General features: G+C 40.8%; 1 protein-coding gene across 2 annotated transcripts in view; it reads left to right on the top strand.

The window, feature by feature from the left end:
* The first annotated feature begins 6,487 nt into the window (after positions 1–6,487).
* The window catches only part of ABCD3 (ATP binding cassette subfamily D member 3), a 65,530-nt gene continuing 54,175 nt past the window's right edge, over positions 6,488–17,842 (top strand). Inside the window, exon 1 of one of the 2 annotated variants that reach the window (XM_055340057.1) lies at positions 6,488–6,683. In XM_055340057.1, the coding sequence (XP_055196032.1) occupies positions 6,574–6,683 (110 nt within the window). In that variant the 5' untranslated portion in view covers positions 6,488–6,573. The remainder of the gene's footprint in view (positions 6,684–17,842) is intronic. The other variant, XM_055340056.1, reaches the window with a different exon arrangement.

The raw sequence follows: 17,842 nt of genomic DNA on the forward strand, positions 1-17,842 counted from the left end.
TCCATACTCCTTACATGTATGAAACAAAAACCCTAGGCAGCAAAATCCAGAAACCCTGCCGAGTGTAGAAATATACATATTTTTATGGACTACAAACTGGTTAGTTGTGTTTGAAATTAATTGAACATCCCACAGAGCGTTCTTAAATATTATAAAGGTTATTTGAAGGAAGGTTAAGATAAATTGTTTCCCTTGCACATTTTCAAATAGGTCATCTTAAGGTAAATTATTTCCCTTTCATATCTTTAGATATTCCAGGTCTTTCTCAGAACATAATAGTCTTAACACTGGAACAAATCCGGTGATGTTTAAATGGATGCAACTTCTCTTTCAACTTGAATTTACCTTAAGGTATTACACTAAAAAAATAATTAGGTTGTTTGTTTATGTATTCATTCATTCATTTAGCTAGAGTTCCAATTTATGTAACAAAAATGCATAGACCTTAAATATTCAGTTTGATGAGTTAAGACATTTGTAAATGTCCATGAAACCATGACCCCAAACAAAATATGGAACATTTGCATCATGCAGAAGGGTCCCCCATGCTATCTTCCAGTCAATTTTACCCCATTGACTTCTGACATCTACCATAAATTTATTTTGCCTTTTTTGCACTTCATATTCATCGAATCAAGCAGTATGTTTTGTGCATGTGTGAATGTTCTTTCAATGTTTCTGAGATTCATCCATGTTGCTGTACTTATCAGCAGTTCTTCCTTTTTACTGCTGAATAGTGTCCCATCAGGTAGCTATGCTACAATCTGTTTACTCATTCTCTGAGGAGTACATTTGTCATGGTGAAGAAAAAATAAAGTGATTTTTTTTTTAAAGAATCACTTGAGAAGCCCCTCTTACTGATAAAACTAGGAGAGTTAGTACCCATTGAAATCTCAACCTCTTCCCTGTTGGGTTTCAACATTATTAGAACCTTTCTGATACACTGAGATAGTACCATCTCACTAGCTCACTGTGCTAAAGAGAAACCCTTCAGGAGGGGTTGGAAGTCTGGCCTGATAAACTAGTTCAACAATAGTACCTCATGGCCACGGGGAGAGCTGTTTCCAGCACAGTATATGGCTAAGCCAGGTCGACCATCCCAACTCTATTATCTAGAAACTACCCACGTTCTTTGGGAACCAATATCCAGGCGTAGAGAACCCTTGAGAGTCCATGTCTTGGCCACTCTACCACCTTTATTTCCTTTGCTCATTTGTTTTGTTTCTTAAATTCCTCATATGAGTGAGATCATATAGTATTTGTTTTTGTTCTGACTTATTTTGCTTAACATTATACTCTCTAGCTGTATCAGTGTTGTTGCAAATGGCAAGATCTCATTTTTTTTTTATAGCTGAGAATATTCTCTTATGTATATATACCACATCTACTTTATCCATTAACCTACTGATGGACACAGGCAGCTTCCATAGTCTGGCTATTGTAAAGAATGCTGAAATAAACATAGGGGTGCATGTATCCTTTCAAATTAATGTTTTTGGTGGGGTTTTCTGGGTAAATAGAAGTGCAACTACTGGATCATAGGGTAGTTCTATGTTTAATTTTTTGAGGTAACTCCACATTGTTTTCCACAGTGGCTGCTCCAATTTGTATTCCTACCAACAATGCAACCTACCAACAAGTGATTCTTTTTTAAGCAAAGATGAAAAAGATGAATTTTTCTTGGTAACTTGAGGTGTTTACCTTGTCAGTGAATACCAGTTTCTATTAAGAAACACCCTACTATCCATTAATAGAATTATATTTGAGACAGAAGCGGCACAAAGAAGGAAGTGATTAACTTGGCAGGAAGTAGGGGGTTGGGGAATGTGGTCAGAGAAGACAGTTTGGAGTAGGAGACCATCAAAGTTTCATTTTATTTATTTTTAAAAGATTTTATTTATTCATTAGTGAAACAGAGAGAGGCCGAGATATAGGCAGAGGGAGAAGCAGAGGGAGAAGCAGACTCCTGGCATGGGAGCCTGATGTGGGACTCAATCCCCAGACCCTGGGATCAGGCCTTGAGCCAAAGGCAGATGCACAACCGCAGAGCCACCCAGACATCCCCAAAGTTTCATTTTAAAGGATGAACTGAGTTAGGAGTGATGTTAGGACAGGAAGGGATTGGATTTCAGGCAGAAGGAATAGAATATTCTAGGGAAGATCACAGAGGGGAATAGCAGTGTACATTTATCTCCTGGGGTGGAGGTGGAATACATGGGGAGGCATGTCAGGAAAGGGATTCAGAGAGGCAGGCAGGGAGGATACCACAAGTAGCTTTGTATACGATGCTAAGGATCTTGGAGTTTACCTTGGTGATGAGGAACTAGTGAGGAATTACTCATTTGTATCTCATTATCTTCCCTGACAAGAATGCTTCACTTCTGTGCCCCTGTCCTCAGGTATATAATATCATCCTCTCCAGTGCTCAATCAGGAAATCTCAGTGTGAATTAAAAATTTTCCTTAACCATTAAATAGCAGTCTCATCATCCTCATCCAATCTGAATCTACAAAATGCTTTCCTACCTGTTTGCTCTGTGCTGCCTGACTCAAGTGTTGACGATCTTTCACCTAGATTATTTCAAGAGTGTCCAGACTGGTCTCTCTGCTTGATGTTTCTTCCTTCAAACCATCCTACACATTGCCACTGGCAGGGTCTCTTTAAATAAAAGCTGAGGTCACTACTCTTCCTCCAAACCTGAACTCCTGCCTCTTACACGCAGAATAAAATCTCGCCTGGTTAGCTGGGTGTTTTAGATCGTCCAAAAACTGACCTCCACTAAACATTTCAAGCTTTTGTCTCATTTCACACCCCTTCATGAACCTCTATCCAACACCAGACTTAATCATATTTGTACCTCCTTGTGTCTGTATCTTTGCTCCTGTTATGTCTTCTCCTAAAGCCCCGTTCTCCCATCTATTTTTTTGAAGGTGGCCCAAATCACATCAGCTGCTTACCCAATTACCCTCAAAGTTAGTGGCTTAAAACAATGGTAAACATTTATTGTCTCCCACTGTTTTTATGAGTCAGGAATTTAGGAGCATCTTGGCAGAACATTCTGGCTTGGGATTTTCATAAGGCTGCATTTATCTGTGGGGACGGAAAATCTGCTTCCAAAGCTGGTCAACAAGTGCTGGCCCTTGCTGGTAGTCCTCAGTTCCTCTCTAGGGCTGTTTGTGCTTTGTGACAGCTGGCTTCACCAAGAGCAAGCAATCCAAGAGACCGAGGTGGAGGCCACAATTCCTTTTATGATCTGGTCTCAGAAGTCACATGCTGTCACCTTCACCACACTCTTTTGGTCACACAGACCAATCCTCACATGAGGGAGATTACACAGGGCACAAATACCAGAAAGCGAGGATCACTGGGGACGATGCTGGAGGCTGGCTAGCACCGTGCCTCTCTTCTCTCTGTCCCGTCCTGTGCGTACCAACTTGCCTAATTGTTAAATAAGATTTAAAAACCAGAGCTTGTGGACATCTTCCAATAAGATCACATTTTTCTTAATTATTAACTATTACTGTGAACCTGAAAATTTGTTTTGGTTCATTATCAAAGCACATAGTGCTGAGGAACTTTGTTCTCTAAAACTTTAAGTTGTCAGAAACTCTGTCATTTTAAAATCGTATTAGTGAGACAACATATCTTTCATACCTGGGAGACGTAAACCATACAGGTAGATCACTTTGACTTGGAGAAGCAGCCTCAATTTACACTGCAGAGGTTTAGATAAGGGGTTTTCAAGACATAATATTCTACATTCATCTTGAATTTATGTTTCCAAGGGAATAGAACCCAGAGTATGCTTCTCAACTCAGATCTGATATTAACCCCTTTATATATAGATCTGATTTGCTCTAAGGCTATTAAATAGTGTTTCATTTAGAGTCTACCTAAACTCCTCCCTTCTTCTAATACTATGATAACTTCCATTTCTTCCTTTTCTTGTTTTTTTTTTTTTTTTTGAGACATGCCCATAATTCCTCTGCTGTGTGCTATTGTTTCTGTAGCAAGTTTATAAACTTAACTTTGTTGTGTTACAGGTTTGCCCGTAGTGATCTTTACCTGATGGATTTTATGAACAGCTGAACTTATTTGAACTAACATTAACTAATTCCAGTTTTTTTTTAGAATCACCCATTCTTCTTGAACATGGGCACCTTTTTAAAATTTTTTTAAATTCAATTAATTAACATACAGAGTATTGTTAGTTTAAGAGGTAGAGGTCAGTGACTCAACATTCTTATATAACACCCAGTGCTCATTACACCACAAGTGCTCCTTAATGCCCACCACCCAGTTACCCCATCCCCCCACCTCCCTCCTCTCCAGCAACCCTCAGTTTGTTTCCTATGATTTCTCTCATGGTTTGTCTCCCTCTCTGATTTCCTCTTGTTTTATTTTTCCCTCCTCCCTTCCCCTATGATCCTGTTTTCTTAAATCCCACATGAGTGAGATCATATGATAACCGTCTTTCTCTGACTTATTTTGATTGGCATAATACACTCTAGTTCCATCCGCTTCATTGCAAATGGTAAGATTTCATTTTTTTGATGGCTGATTGATATTCCATTATGTGTGTGTGTGTGTGTGTGTGTATAGATGCCACGTCCTTATCCATTTATCTGTTGATGGACATTCTGGGCTCTTTACATTGTTTGGCTATTGTGGACATTGTTGCTATAAACCTTAGGGTGCAGGTGCCTTTTAGAACATCTTGCCCAAGGGGTCATTGTTATTTCTTCTCTGAACTATAGTCTATTTCCTAAATATATCTTTCCTCAAAACTTGCATACTCTTCCTTCATTGCTACGAACTCCAAGATGACACAAATTCTTCCATGGTTCCCAACACTTTTACATTACTATGGAATTTATTGATGACTTATTAATTATCTCTCGTCCTCCTGCATAGCTCTTTCTCTGCCCTTTAGGATTTAGCTACAAAATCATCTTCTGTGAAGCTCTAAAAGAAAGTTCTAGACAAAACTAAGCATTTTCTTTTTTCATGCTGTCATAGTGCTTTGTTCCTACCTCTAATACGACACTTAGCATACTTATATATATTTTTTCATATTTTTCCTCCTCTACCAGCCTTTGGAGAACAGGTGTTGTGATCTGTTTATCTCTGTATCCTCCGTGCACACCAAATTGCCTAACTGTTGAATGAGGTAATGAAAAGATTCACCTGGTAGATGGAGAATTTAGTAACAGCTTCACTTTAGCAAAAATTAGACAGTTGAACACCTCTACACACACACACACACACACCCCCCTTGTGATTCTCGTGATCTGTATTAGGCAACTCCCAGTTTATATTGAGAAAACACCTAGGAAACCACTGTTCCGTGGGCTACTTTAACATGAGTATGTATTATGCAAGGTTTTATGTCCTTATGTTCTGACTGATACTTTCAGTCAGATACTGATACTTTATGCAAGGTTTTATGTACTTATGTTCTGACTGATACTTTCCTCCAGTTTCTTCAGCTGAAGATAAGGATTCACTAAGTTCCTGTCCACATGCTCGTCTCAATGCTGGGGATAACGATTTCTGCAGCACAGGGCCAGCCAGAAGAATGCTGTAATCTGTAATGCCCTTCTGATTCTGGGAGGAAGGCCAGCATCCACACAACGCACGATTGTTACTTGTAAATGTTCCTTGGCAAAAGAGAACAATGTTTCTCAAACTTTGATCAGAGCCACATTAAAGAAATAGACTCTGTATCACCGCTCTGGACACACAGATAAATCTTCTCGAAACAACTCGTTTAGTCGTGACGCACTGTGAGATTTTTCCATTTTCTTCTGTTCTTAACCGGTTTCTCTCTCTCTCTCTCTCTCTCTCGACACAAAGTGGTGGTCTCCATCTACCGGTCTCATCCCACCATCCCCTAGAGATAATAAGCCATAGTCTAAAAGAACCCTGGCTTGGAGAAAGGTCTTCGACTTGCAAGGCCATTCTTCCCGCGTCTCCCTGCACCTCCCTGCACCTCTTCCGCGGTCCCGAAGGACGCTTTCGTCCACACGGTCCCTGCGCCTTCCGCTCTGCGTGCGGGCTCCGGGATGGGGCCATTCACTGCCCTGTCCCCGCGCTCCTTTAAGAGGGTGGTAACGGCCCTACCCGGGTGGGAGGGGGCCTCCGGGGTGGGGGGGCGGAGCGGCAGGCCCCCGGGCCCCCGGGGCGGGTAGGCCGGCTCTTCCAGTTCCCGTGAAAGCCCGGCTCCGGGCGCGCGCGCAGGTGGGAGTAGGGGTGAGGCCGGGGCAACCGCGAGCCACGGAGGCTGAAGACCCGCCGCCGCCGCCGCCGCCGCCGCCGCCCGGCCCTGCGGGGGTCCGCGCGTGCGCAGACGGCCTCCGCGGCGCCCGCGCGCGCTCCCGCCCGGCGGCGGTCGGTGGGGGCTGCGGCGCGCGGGCGACGCGGCGGCGGCGCGCGCCGGGGGGCGGGGCTGCGCGGCCGGCCCCGCCCACCCGCCGCGCGCGCCTCTCCTCCCAGTCTCCCCCGCGCTTCCTGCGCTGAGGGCAGTCGTAGCCGCCGCGGCCCCGTTCCCGACTCGCTCGCTCGGGCGCTTCTATGGCGGCCTTCAGCAAGTACTTGACGGCGCGAAACTCCACGCTGGCCGGGGCCGCGCTCCTGCTGCTCTGCCTGCTGCACCGGAGGCACCGCGCCCTCGGCCTGCACGGGTAAGAAGGCCCTGGGCCGCGCTCCCCTCCCGGGCCCGAGCGGGCGCGGCCGGCGCGCTCTGCCTCCTCGCCTGGCGCCGGGCGGACGGCTCCCCGTGCCCGGCGGGGTCAGGCGCTCGGGGCGCGGGCGGCGGCTGCTGCCAGGCTCAGAGGTCGGGGCGTGCGCGTCTCCCCGCGGCGCCGAGCTCCGCCGCGTCCCCTGCACCCCGCGCTCTGCCCGCGCCGAGGTCTCTTTCGCCCGCTCCCGCGGGGAGCCTGTGCCTCTTGCCCCCAGGCCTCGTTCCCGGCGCCCCCGACGCCGTCTCCCTCTGACCCTGCGGGCCTGGCCTCTTGCCCCAGCGCCCGCTCGCAGATCTGCGCCTCTGCCCCGAGGCTGTCGCCGCCCCCCGCCCCCGGCCCCCCACCCCAGCCCACCTCCTCTGTCAACTTTCTGGGGATGTTCTAGTTTTGTCACCTCACCCCCCCGCCCCCCGAGAGACCGTCGGTTTGCCCTGTGGACGTGTTTGTGTGACTCGAGGCTGAGGACTGGACTCGCCAGGCTGGAGTCCGGGTGGCCTCAGTCGCTCGGATGGGCTTTGGCAGGATTCCCGAGTACTCGCTGTCGAAAGGCAAAGGCGAGAGCATGGCACGTGTGAACCCTCCTGGGTGCATCCGGGAGGATTGCTTGGCGAAGCGACGACGTTCCCTGCTCGTAGGTCTTTGAACTCTCTGGCATCTCATGCGGAAAGGCTGATTGGTTCCCTCCCCTGGCCTGTTCAGGTGGAGGGTGAGACTGATTTACCTGAGGATCGAGATCCTTTTTGATCGTACTCCACTTCTTCCTCCTCGAGAGAATCTTTAAAAATTTTTTTAAAAAATTATTATTTATTTATTCATGAGAGACACACAGAGAGAGGCAGAGACACAGGCAGAGGGGGAAGCAGGCTCCATGCAGGGAGCCCGACTTGGGACTCGATCCCGGGACCCCGGGGTCACGCCCTGGGCTGAAAGCGGCGCTAACCTGCTGAGCCACCCAGGCTGCTGGAGAGAATCTTTTTATTATTGTTATTGTTATTATTATTATTATTATTATTATTATATTTTATTGGAGTTCGATTTGCCAACATATAGCGTAACCCCAGTGCTCACCCCGCCAGGTGCCCCCCTCAGTGCCCGTCACCCAGTCACCTCAACCCCCCCGCCCCCCGCCCAACCTCGAGAGAATCTTAATGTTTAGCCTTAACGTCTAGCTTTTACTAACCTCCTGTCTTCCTTATCTTACTAAGATCTGAAGCAGGAGTCTTTCTTTTCCTTTTTAAATTCAGTTATTAACCAAGTTGAAAATGATTTGCATCTTTGTCCAGACAGTACAGTACCAGTTCACTACTGTTTCTATTCAGGTAGCTTTTAAAATGATTTCTTCTGGAAAATACAACCCCCCCCCCCATTATGTACTTTCTGAGCTCCCAGGTGCAAATGGAAGTTATTTGTTATCTGGGAATATGTCGGAAAATGTTAAATGTTATAAAATAACTTTGAACGATCTTTTATTAGAGAAATGTTTTAGTGCGTAGAACAGGTGTTTTAATATGAGGTAGGGGACTTGAGGACAGCACTAACAGCCAAGGCTTACTTTGTTTTATCAGAGTATTACATGTGTAATATGTATGTAATGTAGAAAAGTACACATAAATGTAGAGCTTGAAGAATTTTTACAGATAGAACTTACTCGGGTAATGAGATCTGCACTCAGATAAGAACATTATCAGCATCCCAGAAACTCTCTTCATGTCCCTTCCAGTCACAGTTTGGATAGCTAGTGATTTATAAGAGTGTAGGTAATTTTAAGAAAAGTTTTAAATATCATCTCCTGAGAAATAGCAAAACAGTGTAATAGAAACTGTCTTACTAAATTTTAGGTCTTTTTTCCACTTGTATTTTATTGTAAAATGCTTTAGAAATCTTTTTGAGAAACTTAGGACTTTTTGAGGGTTTCAGTTATGCAACAGTTAATTTCTCTGAACAAAAGTTTGTTAACCTTGTGCCAATATTGGCATGAATGAGAAAAATCTTTATTTTCCACATTAAATATCTTGTGGGAGGAGAATGCAAATTAAGAACAGATAAGCATGAAGTTTGAATTACCTAGGTAAAATAATTGAATTATCTTAAAACCATCCAGAATAGTGTTGAGTCTATTTTTGTAGGTGTTGTTTTTCCAGAAACTTTTGGGTATCTTTCAGATGCTGTCTTTGGCAGCACAGTTTGAAGATTAGAAGATTAGAAAATTCTAACTTTATATTTTACTGGATTTTTGGGTATTGGTTCTAACAGGGCTAATTAATTTTCCTGTTGGTGCTTAATTAAGGAATCTGTGGCTGCTTAGCCTTTTTTCATCTATGCTATTAACAATAGGTTTGTCTTAGAAGATATGTCTTAGAAGATATTCCTTAGAATCAAGAAGGTAATGGAGCTAGTAAAACCACTTTAAAAGTTAAATATCACATTATACCAGACATTAGGAGAATAAGTAATTACAATTTATGAGTTACTTTTTTTGTTAATGCAGTTTTTTCAAAAGAAGCAGAATAATGAACCACCTAGGCACTTTACTGAGGAAGTACCATCAATTTTCTGCCATTCATCTTTCATCTATAGCCCCTTGCTCCCACCCCTTATTTTTACAGATTTTTAGGTAAATTTATATATATTAAACAAAAATCTTGATTACACATTTTTTTGTTTTTTTTTAATTTTTATTTTTTTGTTTTTTAAGTTTTTATTTATGATAGTCACACACACAGAGAGAGAGGCAGAGACATAGGCAGAGGGAGAAGCAGGCTCCATGCACCGGGAGCCCGATGTGGGATTCCATACCGGGTCTCCAGGATCGTGCCCTGGGCCAAAGGCAGGCGCCAAACCGCTGCGCCACCCAGGGATCCCGATTACACATTTTTTAAGTAAATGCAGTACAACAGTGTAACACACCCCTATCATAAATGAGAACATTTTCATTTTCTTGGAAAAGGAAGTGTGTTCATTCCCCACTACTGTATACTAACTTTTCTCATCTTGATTTTCCTTAATCATACATTTTATTTGTTATTTATGGGGAATAGTGGAATCTGTACTCATGGATAAAGGAGATCATGTATTCAGTTCAAAGGAAGTACCTATTTCAAAATGTTGTATTACCGCCCTGGTGCTATGGGATGGAGGGGTGTATGTGTATGTGTGTATGCATGTTTTACATGTACATTCAAAAAATATATGGCATCTTTTCATAGGGATCTTGTTTTCTTGTTAGGGAAGAGAAGTTTAAATGCAAATTAGTTAAAATTGTAAGGTGGTGACAGAATGCAGTGTACAGACAGACATGCCTTAGAAGTTCTGAGATTAACGTGTTGGGGAAGAGTTGGGGAAGCCTTTATGAAAAGGCCTAGAAAAGGGGTAGGAGTGGATAACTGCAGATAAGTTGAATATTAATATCAGCCTTTATCAGATTTTTGTTGCATTTTGTGGTAAGAGGAAGCTTTTTGATATCCTTTCAATCCATCTTCCACTGCCACCAGAGCACTCCGTAAGAAGCAGAAATGAGAACTTGTTATTCTTTCATAAAAGTCTTTTTGATTATTCTAAGATACAAAATTCTTAGCACTAGAAAATCATGTTCCTGATCTGGTCCTTTACTACTTCTTCTCATACTCATCCAGCCATATGGAGTAAGTCTCTGAGTATGACACGCTTTGCTAAGCCTTTGCAGTCTTGATTGTAATCACTGTCATCCCTACCACTTCTCCCCACCTTTTGGTGTTTATTTTCTTTCAAAATTCAGTCCAGAGGTGCTTGGGTGGCTCAGTGGTTGAGGGTCTGCCTTTGGCTCAGGTGGTGATCCCAGATCACGTCTTGCATCAGGCTCCCCGCAGGGAGCCTGTTTCTCCCTCTGCCTGTGTCTCTTATGAATAAATAAAATCTTAAAAAAAAAAAAAACCCTCAATCCAGTTAATACTTTCTCTTAGGTGTTTCTATTTTTCCTGATTTCCAAACTCTTGTCCTTTGCGCTTATGATACTGTAGGCATTTCTCTCCTCTTTGCTAGTTTATGTTCTTGGCTTCTGTTTACATAAGAGTGAGTTTCTTGGGGGATGTACTGCCTGCGGCATGTTTAATTTCCTAATTTGCAGGGTAGATACTAAGTATTGTATAGAGTGGACAAATTATGCAGAAGTTAAAAACTTTTTTTTAAGTTGAAGAACTTTTAAGGGTAATTGACACACAGTTGGGAGATGTAGGAACAGTACAAACATGAGTAGAGGCATTAGGTAATAGTGAGAGGTGTATGTCTGAGAATATGTAACATGGGCAAGGTAGTAGGAAATCATGGGCCAATTTTAGAGGGCAGGCAAAATCTGCACTGCCATAGTATTTTATGATCTTAAACCAAACACAAAAAACCAAAAACAGAACAAAGCAGTTTCTTTCCCTTCTCATGAATGCTTGTCAAGTTCAGATTTCTCACCCTGGATTTCAGAGCCTTCCCTCACCTGATCTCACCATGCCTGGCTAATCTTATATGCCATTGCCTGCCAATGAGTACACTGTTCCAGATAGACCAGTTTTGTACAGTTCTCTGAACAGGCCACATTCATTCCAGGCTTTGGAGCTTTATTCATATTAACCAAACTTGGAATCTCTCTTCCTATATGTTCTATTCTTTAGTTCTTACCCTTTAAGGAGTAGGTTTGAGAGTCATTCTTCCATGAAGTATCATTTAGCAACTCGGGATGATCTACATAATGATCCTTTTTAACTTTCTGAAGCATAAATTTAGGTACTTTTGTTGTTGTTGTTGTTGTCCCATCAAACCATTTTATTAGGGGGTTGGGCAGAAGATCAACAGGCTGAGGGGACATTGAGATTTGACATTGTCAGCCTGACTGGGTTCTCCCCAGCTTCACAGTTGTCAAAACCTTAGGTACCTTTCTTGTTTTATCTATTGATTGCTTGACTGGGTGTAATTTAGTTGTCAGCTATCAGGTGTAGCCAAGTCCCCCAGCTGATGGAGTGATCATTTACTTTATTCTTTTCAAAGGCCACTCTATAGATAGTGGGAACACAGTTCTCTCCCCCAGATATTTCTGAGGAGTTTCAAGGAGCTTGTGTTTTTCTTAGTTACACCTTATTTAACATTTTTGCCTCTGCTCTGTTTTATTTATTTTAAAATTTTCAATATATATATATTTTAAGTAAAATTTTTTTAAAAAAATTTATTTTGTAAGTAATCTCTACATCTAGTATGTGTGGGGCTTGAACTCACAACTTGGACATCAGTCTCTGCCATCTGAGCCAGGCAGGGGCCGCTGGTATACATAAATATATATATATATATATATATATATTTATATATATATATTTTTTAATTGAAGTATTGTTGACATACAGTGTTACATTAGTTGCAGGTGTACAACATAGTGATTCTATGTTATGCTCATCACAAGTGTAGTTACCATCTGCCACCATACAAATGTTATTATAGTACCATTGACTATATTCCTTATGCTGTCTGTACCTTTTATCCCTGTGACTTATTCATTCCATAACTGGAAGCCTGTGCTTTCCACTCCCCTTCATCCATTTTGCCCATTCCCTACCCCCCACCCTTCTGGCTACCATCGGTTCTCTGTATGTATCGGTCTGTTTCTGCTTTTTATTTGTTGGCTTTTTTTTTTTTTTTTTTTTGGATTCCACAGATAAATGAAATCATATGGTATTTGTCTTTCTCTGATTTGTTTCACTTAGCATTCTGTTGTTTGGGTCTGTTCATGTTATCTCAAGTGGCAAGATCTCCACTTTCATGGCTGAGTGATACTCCATTGTATATGTATAGACACCACATCTTTATCCATTTATCTATCAGTGGATGCTTGGATTGTGTCTATATCTTGGCTATTGTAAATAATGCTGTAATAAACATAGGGGTGCATATATCTTTTTGAATTAGTGTTTTTTTTTTTTGGGGGGTAAACAATAGTGAAATTACTGGATCATATGGTATTTCTATCTTTAATTTTTTGAGGAACCTCTGTATTGTTTTCCACAGTGGCTGCTCCAATTTACATTCCTTCCAACAGTGCATGAGGGTTCCCTTTTCTCTACATCCTTGCCAACGCTTGTTACTTCTTGTCTTTTTGATACTAGCCATTCTGACAGGTGTAAGATGATATCTCACTGTGGTTTTTATTTGCATTTCCATGATAATTAGTGATGTTCATCTTTTCATGTCTGTTGGCTGACTGTACATCTTCTTTGGAAAAATGTCTATTCAGGTACTCTGCCCATTTTTAATTGGAGTATTTGTGGGGTTTCTTGGTGTTGTTATATAAGTTTTTTGTATATCTTGACTATTGGCCTTTTATTATTAGATGTATCATTTGCAAATACCTTCTCCCATTCAGTAGATTGCCTTTTTGTTCTCTTGATAGTTTCCTTCACTATGCAAAAGCTTTTGCTCTATTTTAGATCCTACTTCTATCTTGCCTTTTTATTATCTGCCTTGATTCCTATAAAGCATCAGCCAGAAAGCACATAATTGTAGAGTTTCATTGAAAATTTGGGATTGATGGCAGGGATTATACTTAGCATAGTGAACAGCTTAAAATGGAGACACTCTTATTTATAAGTTCCTTTGACATTTCCACTGTTGGCAGTTTGTTGACTATTTTTCCCTGAACCTCAGCCCCATGGCCTGTTGCTAGATCTTTTATGTACCTCTTGAATTGTTCTCATATGTCTTTTACTCCTTGCCTCCCTGCACCCCCCGCAACTTCTTTTTTTTTTTTTTAAATTTTAAATTTTTATTTTATTTATAATAGTCACAGAGAGAGAGAGAGAGAGAGAGAGAGAGAGAGAGAGAGGCAGAGACATAGGCAGAGGGAGAAGCAGGCTCCATGCACCGGGAGCCCGATGTGGGATTTGATCCCGGGTCTCCAGGATCGGCGCCCTGGGCCAAAGGCAGGCGCTAAAACGTTGCGCCACCCAGGGTCCCCCCCGCCCAACTTCTTTACAGCTTTCCACATACTTGAAATTCATCTTTCCTTCCTGAGATCTCCTTTCAGCTTAAGCTCTAGGAGGGTCTGGCTTCCCTTTGCTCAGTTTCACAGGCCCACTAAATGTTTTGCAAAGTGTAAGTATGAGTTAGGTGAGGGGCAAGAGCTGCATGAGACCCTTGGGATGGACCATGAGTGGATGTTATAGGCCCCATTTGGATCCTCAGAATAAAAAGAGATTGCTTAAGCAAAAGGCCTCAAAGAATTTGCCAGGAAAAGCATCTGTGTACTGACAACAACTGATGCAGGTCAGGTCCAGAAGCAGTGTTCTTGGAACCGTGTAGCTAGCTGTCTGTGGTCTGCTGGGCAGGGACTGGGTACAGACTGTTTAATTAATTATACTTCTATGTTTTTAGAACAATACCATCATTGGCCAGAGATTCTTTTTCAAGGCATTTTGCACTTCTTTCCCCACATATCCACACTGCTAACTCCCTCCCCTTTTTCCATCTTTTTTTCGGATTTCTTCTCAGGGAGACCTTCCATTGTCACTCAGTTTTATTTTATTTTATTATTTTAAAGATTTTATTTTATTTATTTTTTTTTAAAGTATTTCTTTTATTTATTTATTTATTTTTTTAATTTTTATTCATTTATGATAGTCACAGAGAGAGAGAGAGGCAGAGACAAAGGCAGAGGGAGAAGCAGGCTCCATGCAGGGAGCCTGACTTGGGACTTGATCCCAGATCTCCAGGATTGCGCCCTGGGCTGAAGGTGGTGCTAAACCACTGAGCCATCTGGGCTGTCCTGTCATTCCGTTTTAAAAAGCATTCTTTACACACACACTGACCATTTCCCTGGCTTTTCCTTAATCACTATCAAATGCAGTATTTTTTTTTTTTTAAATTTATGATAGTCACAGAGAGAGAGAGAGAGAGAGAGAGAGGCGCAGAGACACAGGCAGAGGGAGAAGCAGGCTCCATGCACCAGGAGCCTGACGTGGGACTCGATCCCGGGTCTCCAGGATCGTGTCCTGGGCCAAAGGCAGGCACCAGAACGCTGTGCCACCCAGGGATCCCTCAAATGCAGTATTTATTTTACATATTTATCTTGTTTATTGTATATCTCTGCTGCTAGGATGTAAGTTCTATGAGAGCAGGAATTTTTGTCTATTTTGTTCATTGTTATAGCCCCAGTGGCTAGAAAGTGTGGCTGGCACATAGTTGGCTCTCAAAGTTTGTTGACTGACAGACTCTGAGATGCTCATTTCTTAGGGCTGTAGTTACTGTTATTTTAAACAACAAATTTTTCTTGCTGCAAACGTCAATATCTCTTTAAGAATATTATGAGCTGTTTAAGAGCTGGCTCCCTTTTATATGTATGGTTAAACAAGTCTTAGAAATTTATAAAAATGGTATTATTATTGTTTTGTGACCTTTTCACAGTTAACAGTACAGTGGAAACATTAAAGACAATTAAAAAATTAAGTTATCCATAATGTAATCACTATAACATACATATTTTACTTTTGCTAGCTCTTATTTCTCATTGATATGCATGCATGTACATAATTATAATGTATATGTTTTGCTATTTTCACTTAATGCATAGACATTTTCCATGTATTTTTACATGAACTTCATAACTATACTTTTAAAGAAATACATAAATACTCCTTTGTATGACTATATCGTAATTTATTTTGGGCATCTAGATTGCTTCTGTAATTTTTCTACATAAATATTTTTTAGTAGAAAATAAGTATTTCCTAAGTGTGGTCCGACTGGCACAGAGTGGAGTGACGTATTACTTGCTTTGTAGATCCTAGCTTTTGTTAAAGTAGGTGAGGTTACATTTAATATTTTTGTGACAATCAATACTCTTCACTCGTAATAAGCTTACACAATTGTTTTCCCTTCATGTGCCCTTCTCAACTTGTGTGTGTGTGTGTATATGTGTATGTATATATATATTAATTAAACCTGGGTGCAGATATTTACACTTACCTTTTGGATGTATTACTTCCTCTACATTTTTTTTTTGATTCTGCAAATTGAATTAGTATTCCTTTTCTGTATTTTCACAGTAAATTTAAGTTGTTGGACAGCCAAGTATAGAACAGTGTATTTATACTTCTGGAACCTTTCTATTATTTGGGTGTTGTATTGGTTCTTATCTTCAACTTAACACGTTTTCACACTTTTCTTTCTGGTAACGACCTGACACTGACTGTACGCCTAGGCATCAAATCCATATTGGGCCAGCAAAAGTCTTCCTTTGAGATGTTTCTGCTGGAGCTGATGGGGAAGGGTCTTTCTTTTCTGGTCATGGAGCACTGAAGATGAAACTCTAGAGCTGTATGTGGTATCGATTTCATTTGTATGGAAAAGGTGGAGAACTCCTGATTTGGTTCGTTGTCAAATGCTTTTTGTAGTATAATAAACTAAGCTTACAGAATTTTTATGATCCCTTCAGAGAAGAGAATGAATTTGGTTCAGCATGACTTTTTGGTGAAGTTGTGCTTATTTCTAGAATTAACTACTACTTCTAAGTACTGATGCCATATTGTCCATTTGGATAAATAAATTTTAATTTTTTCCCAGGATCAACATCAGTCTCATCCATGACCTGATGAATATCATCACCTTCTAATCTATTACAATAAAATACAAACTGTAATTAAGAAGAAAAATAGGCTCTTTACAGTTTTCGTTATACTTCTATATGCCAAATAAAATTTTATAAAAATGGGTATTTTATTTCTCTGTTATTTCCATACAGTGATTTGTATGGAATGTCAGAGTAGTTTAAGAATGGCATTTTTAGTTATTTCTACAAAAAATAATTCATCAGACTCTTGCTTAAGGACATGGCTCTCATGATATTCTTTTTATGAAGAGATCACTTTTGTTTTAGGCATCTCTGTCAATGATACAGCTTTCTATAAACGTAAGGGTAAAAGTACTTTGGGTAGCTGATGGTTCTGCTCTTCAGTGGGAACTATTGTACATACTAAGAGGGCTTGAAACCTTGAGTGTGCTTAAAAAGGTTTTTTTTTAAACATGCTTTGTAATCCTTTTGCTAAATTAGCAGTCCTGAATGAATGCAATTAAATTAATAAAGTACAAAATTGAAAATAAAGCTTATCAAAGCATATTTGGCTAATTTGGTATCTTTTGTTACCTGGGGAGGCTTCACATTTGAGCCTGACTTTAAGATTTGTAGTGTTTCACTAAGAGGTAGGAGGTATTTTAGGTGGGGAAAACAACATGAGTAAAGGCGTAGAGTTAATGGATTTAGGTTTTGAGAAGGGACTCCAAAGACATGAAGCTGGAAGTCTTACTAATTATTTATTGAGCACTTAACATATTTTAAGCATTGTTCTAAGTATTTATTCCTCACAAATGGTCTTTTGGGATAGTTATTTTATTGTCTTCATTTTACCAGTGAGGAATCAGAAAGGTAGTAATGGCACCTGGTTATGAGAGTTTTTAAGTTTGAATTAGCTACGTGGAAGGTAAAAGAATAAAGCATTTTTACCAAATCCTTCAGATCGACTTAGATTCAAAAGAACAGTTACCAGTCATTCAGGGGTTACAAAAGTCTTATGTTAAGTGCAAAGTTAATTGTTAAAATTTTATGGGAATATGTTGATATTAAAATGTTAGAGTCATAGTGAAAGAGTCTAGGATTTTTAATATCTCTTTATTATATATTATGCCACAAATGAAGAAAACTGCATAAAAACATATATAACGTAATGACTTTTTAAATTTTTAAAATAAACACCCTTTAAAACTACTATGCAGGTCAAGAAAGAAATATTTGCTGGCCACCCCACAAGCCTTCCACATGCCCCTTTCCAGTCAGAGCCCATTCCTCTCCTTTGCTGTAATTGCTATCCTGACTTCTATAGTAATTGCATCTATACATCTGTTTCTCATTTTGTTGCCCAAATGTGCATTCCTGAGCACTAAAATTTAGTTATGTGTTTTCTTGTTTGTATCTCTTAATCTGCATGTCCTGCTGCTATTTGTCTTCCCTTTACAATTTGTTGAAGCAATCAAGTATTTTGACCTAGACAGATTTTGCCATCTGGGTTTGGCTGATTGCATACTTTTTTCTTCATTCTCTG

The sequence above is a fragment of the Nyctereutes procyonoides genome, unplaced genomic scaffold (assembly GCF_905146905.1).
Source record: "Nyctereutes procyonoides isolate TBG_1078 unplaced genomic scaffold, NYPRO_anot_genome, whole genome shotgun sequence".
In the NCBI taxonomy this organism is placed as follows: domain Eukaryota; kingdom Metazoa; phylum Chordata; class Mammalia; order Carnivora; family Canidae; genus Nyctereutes; species Nyctereutes procyonoides.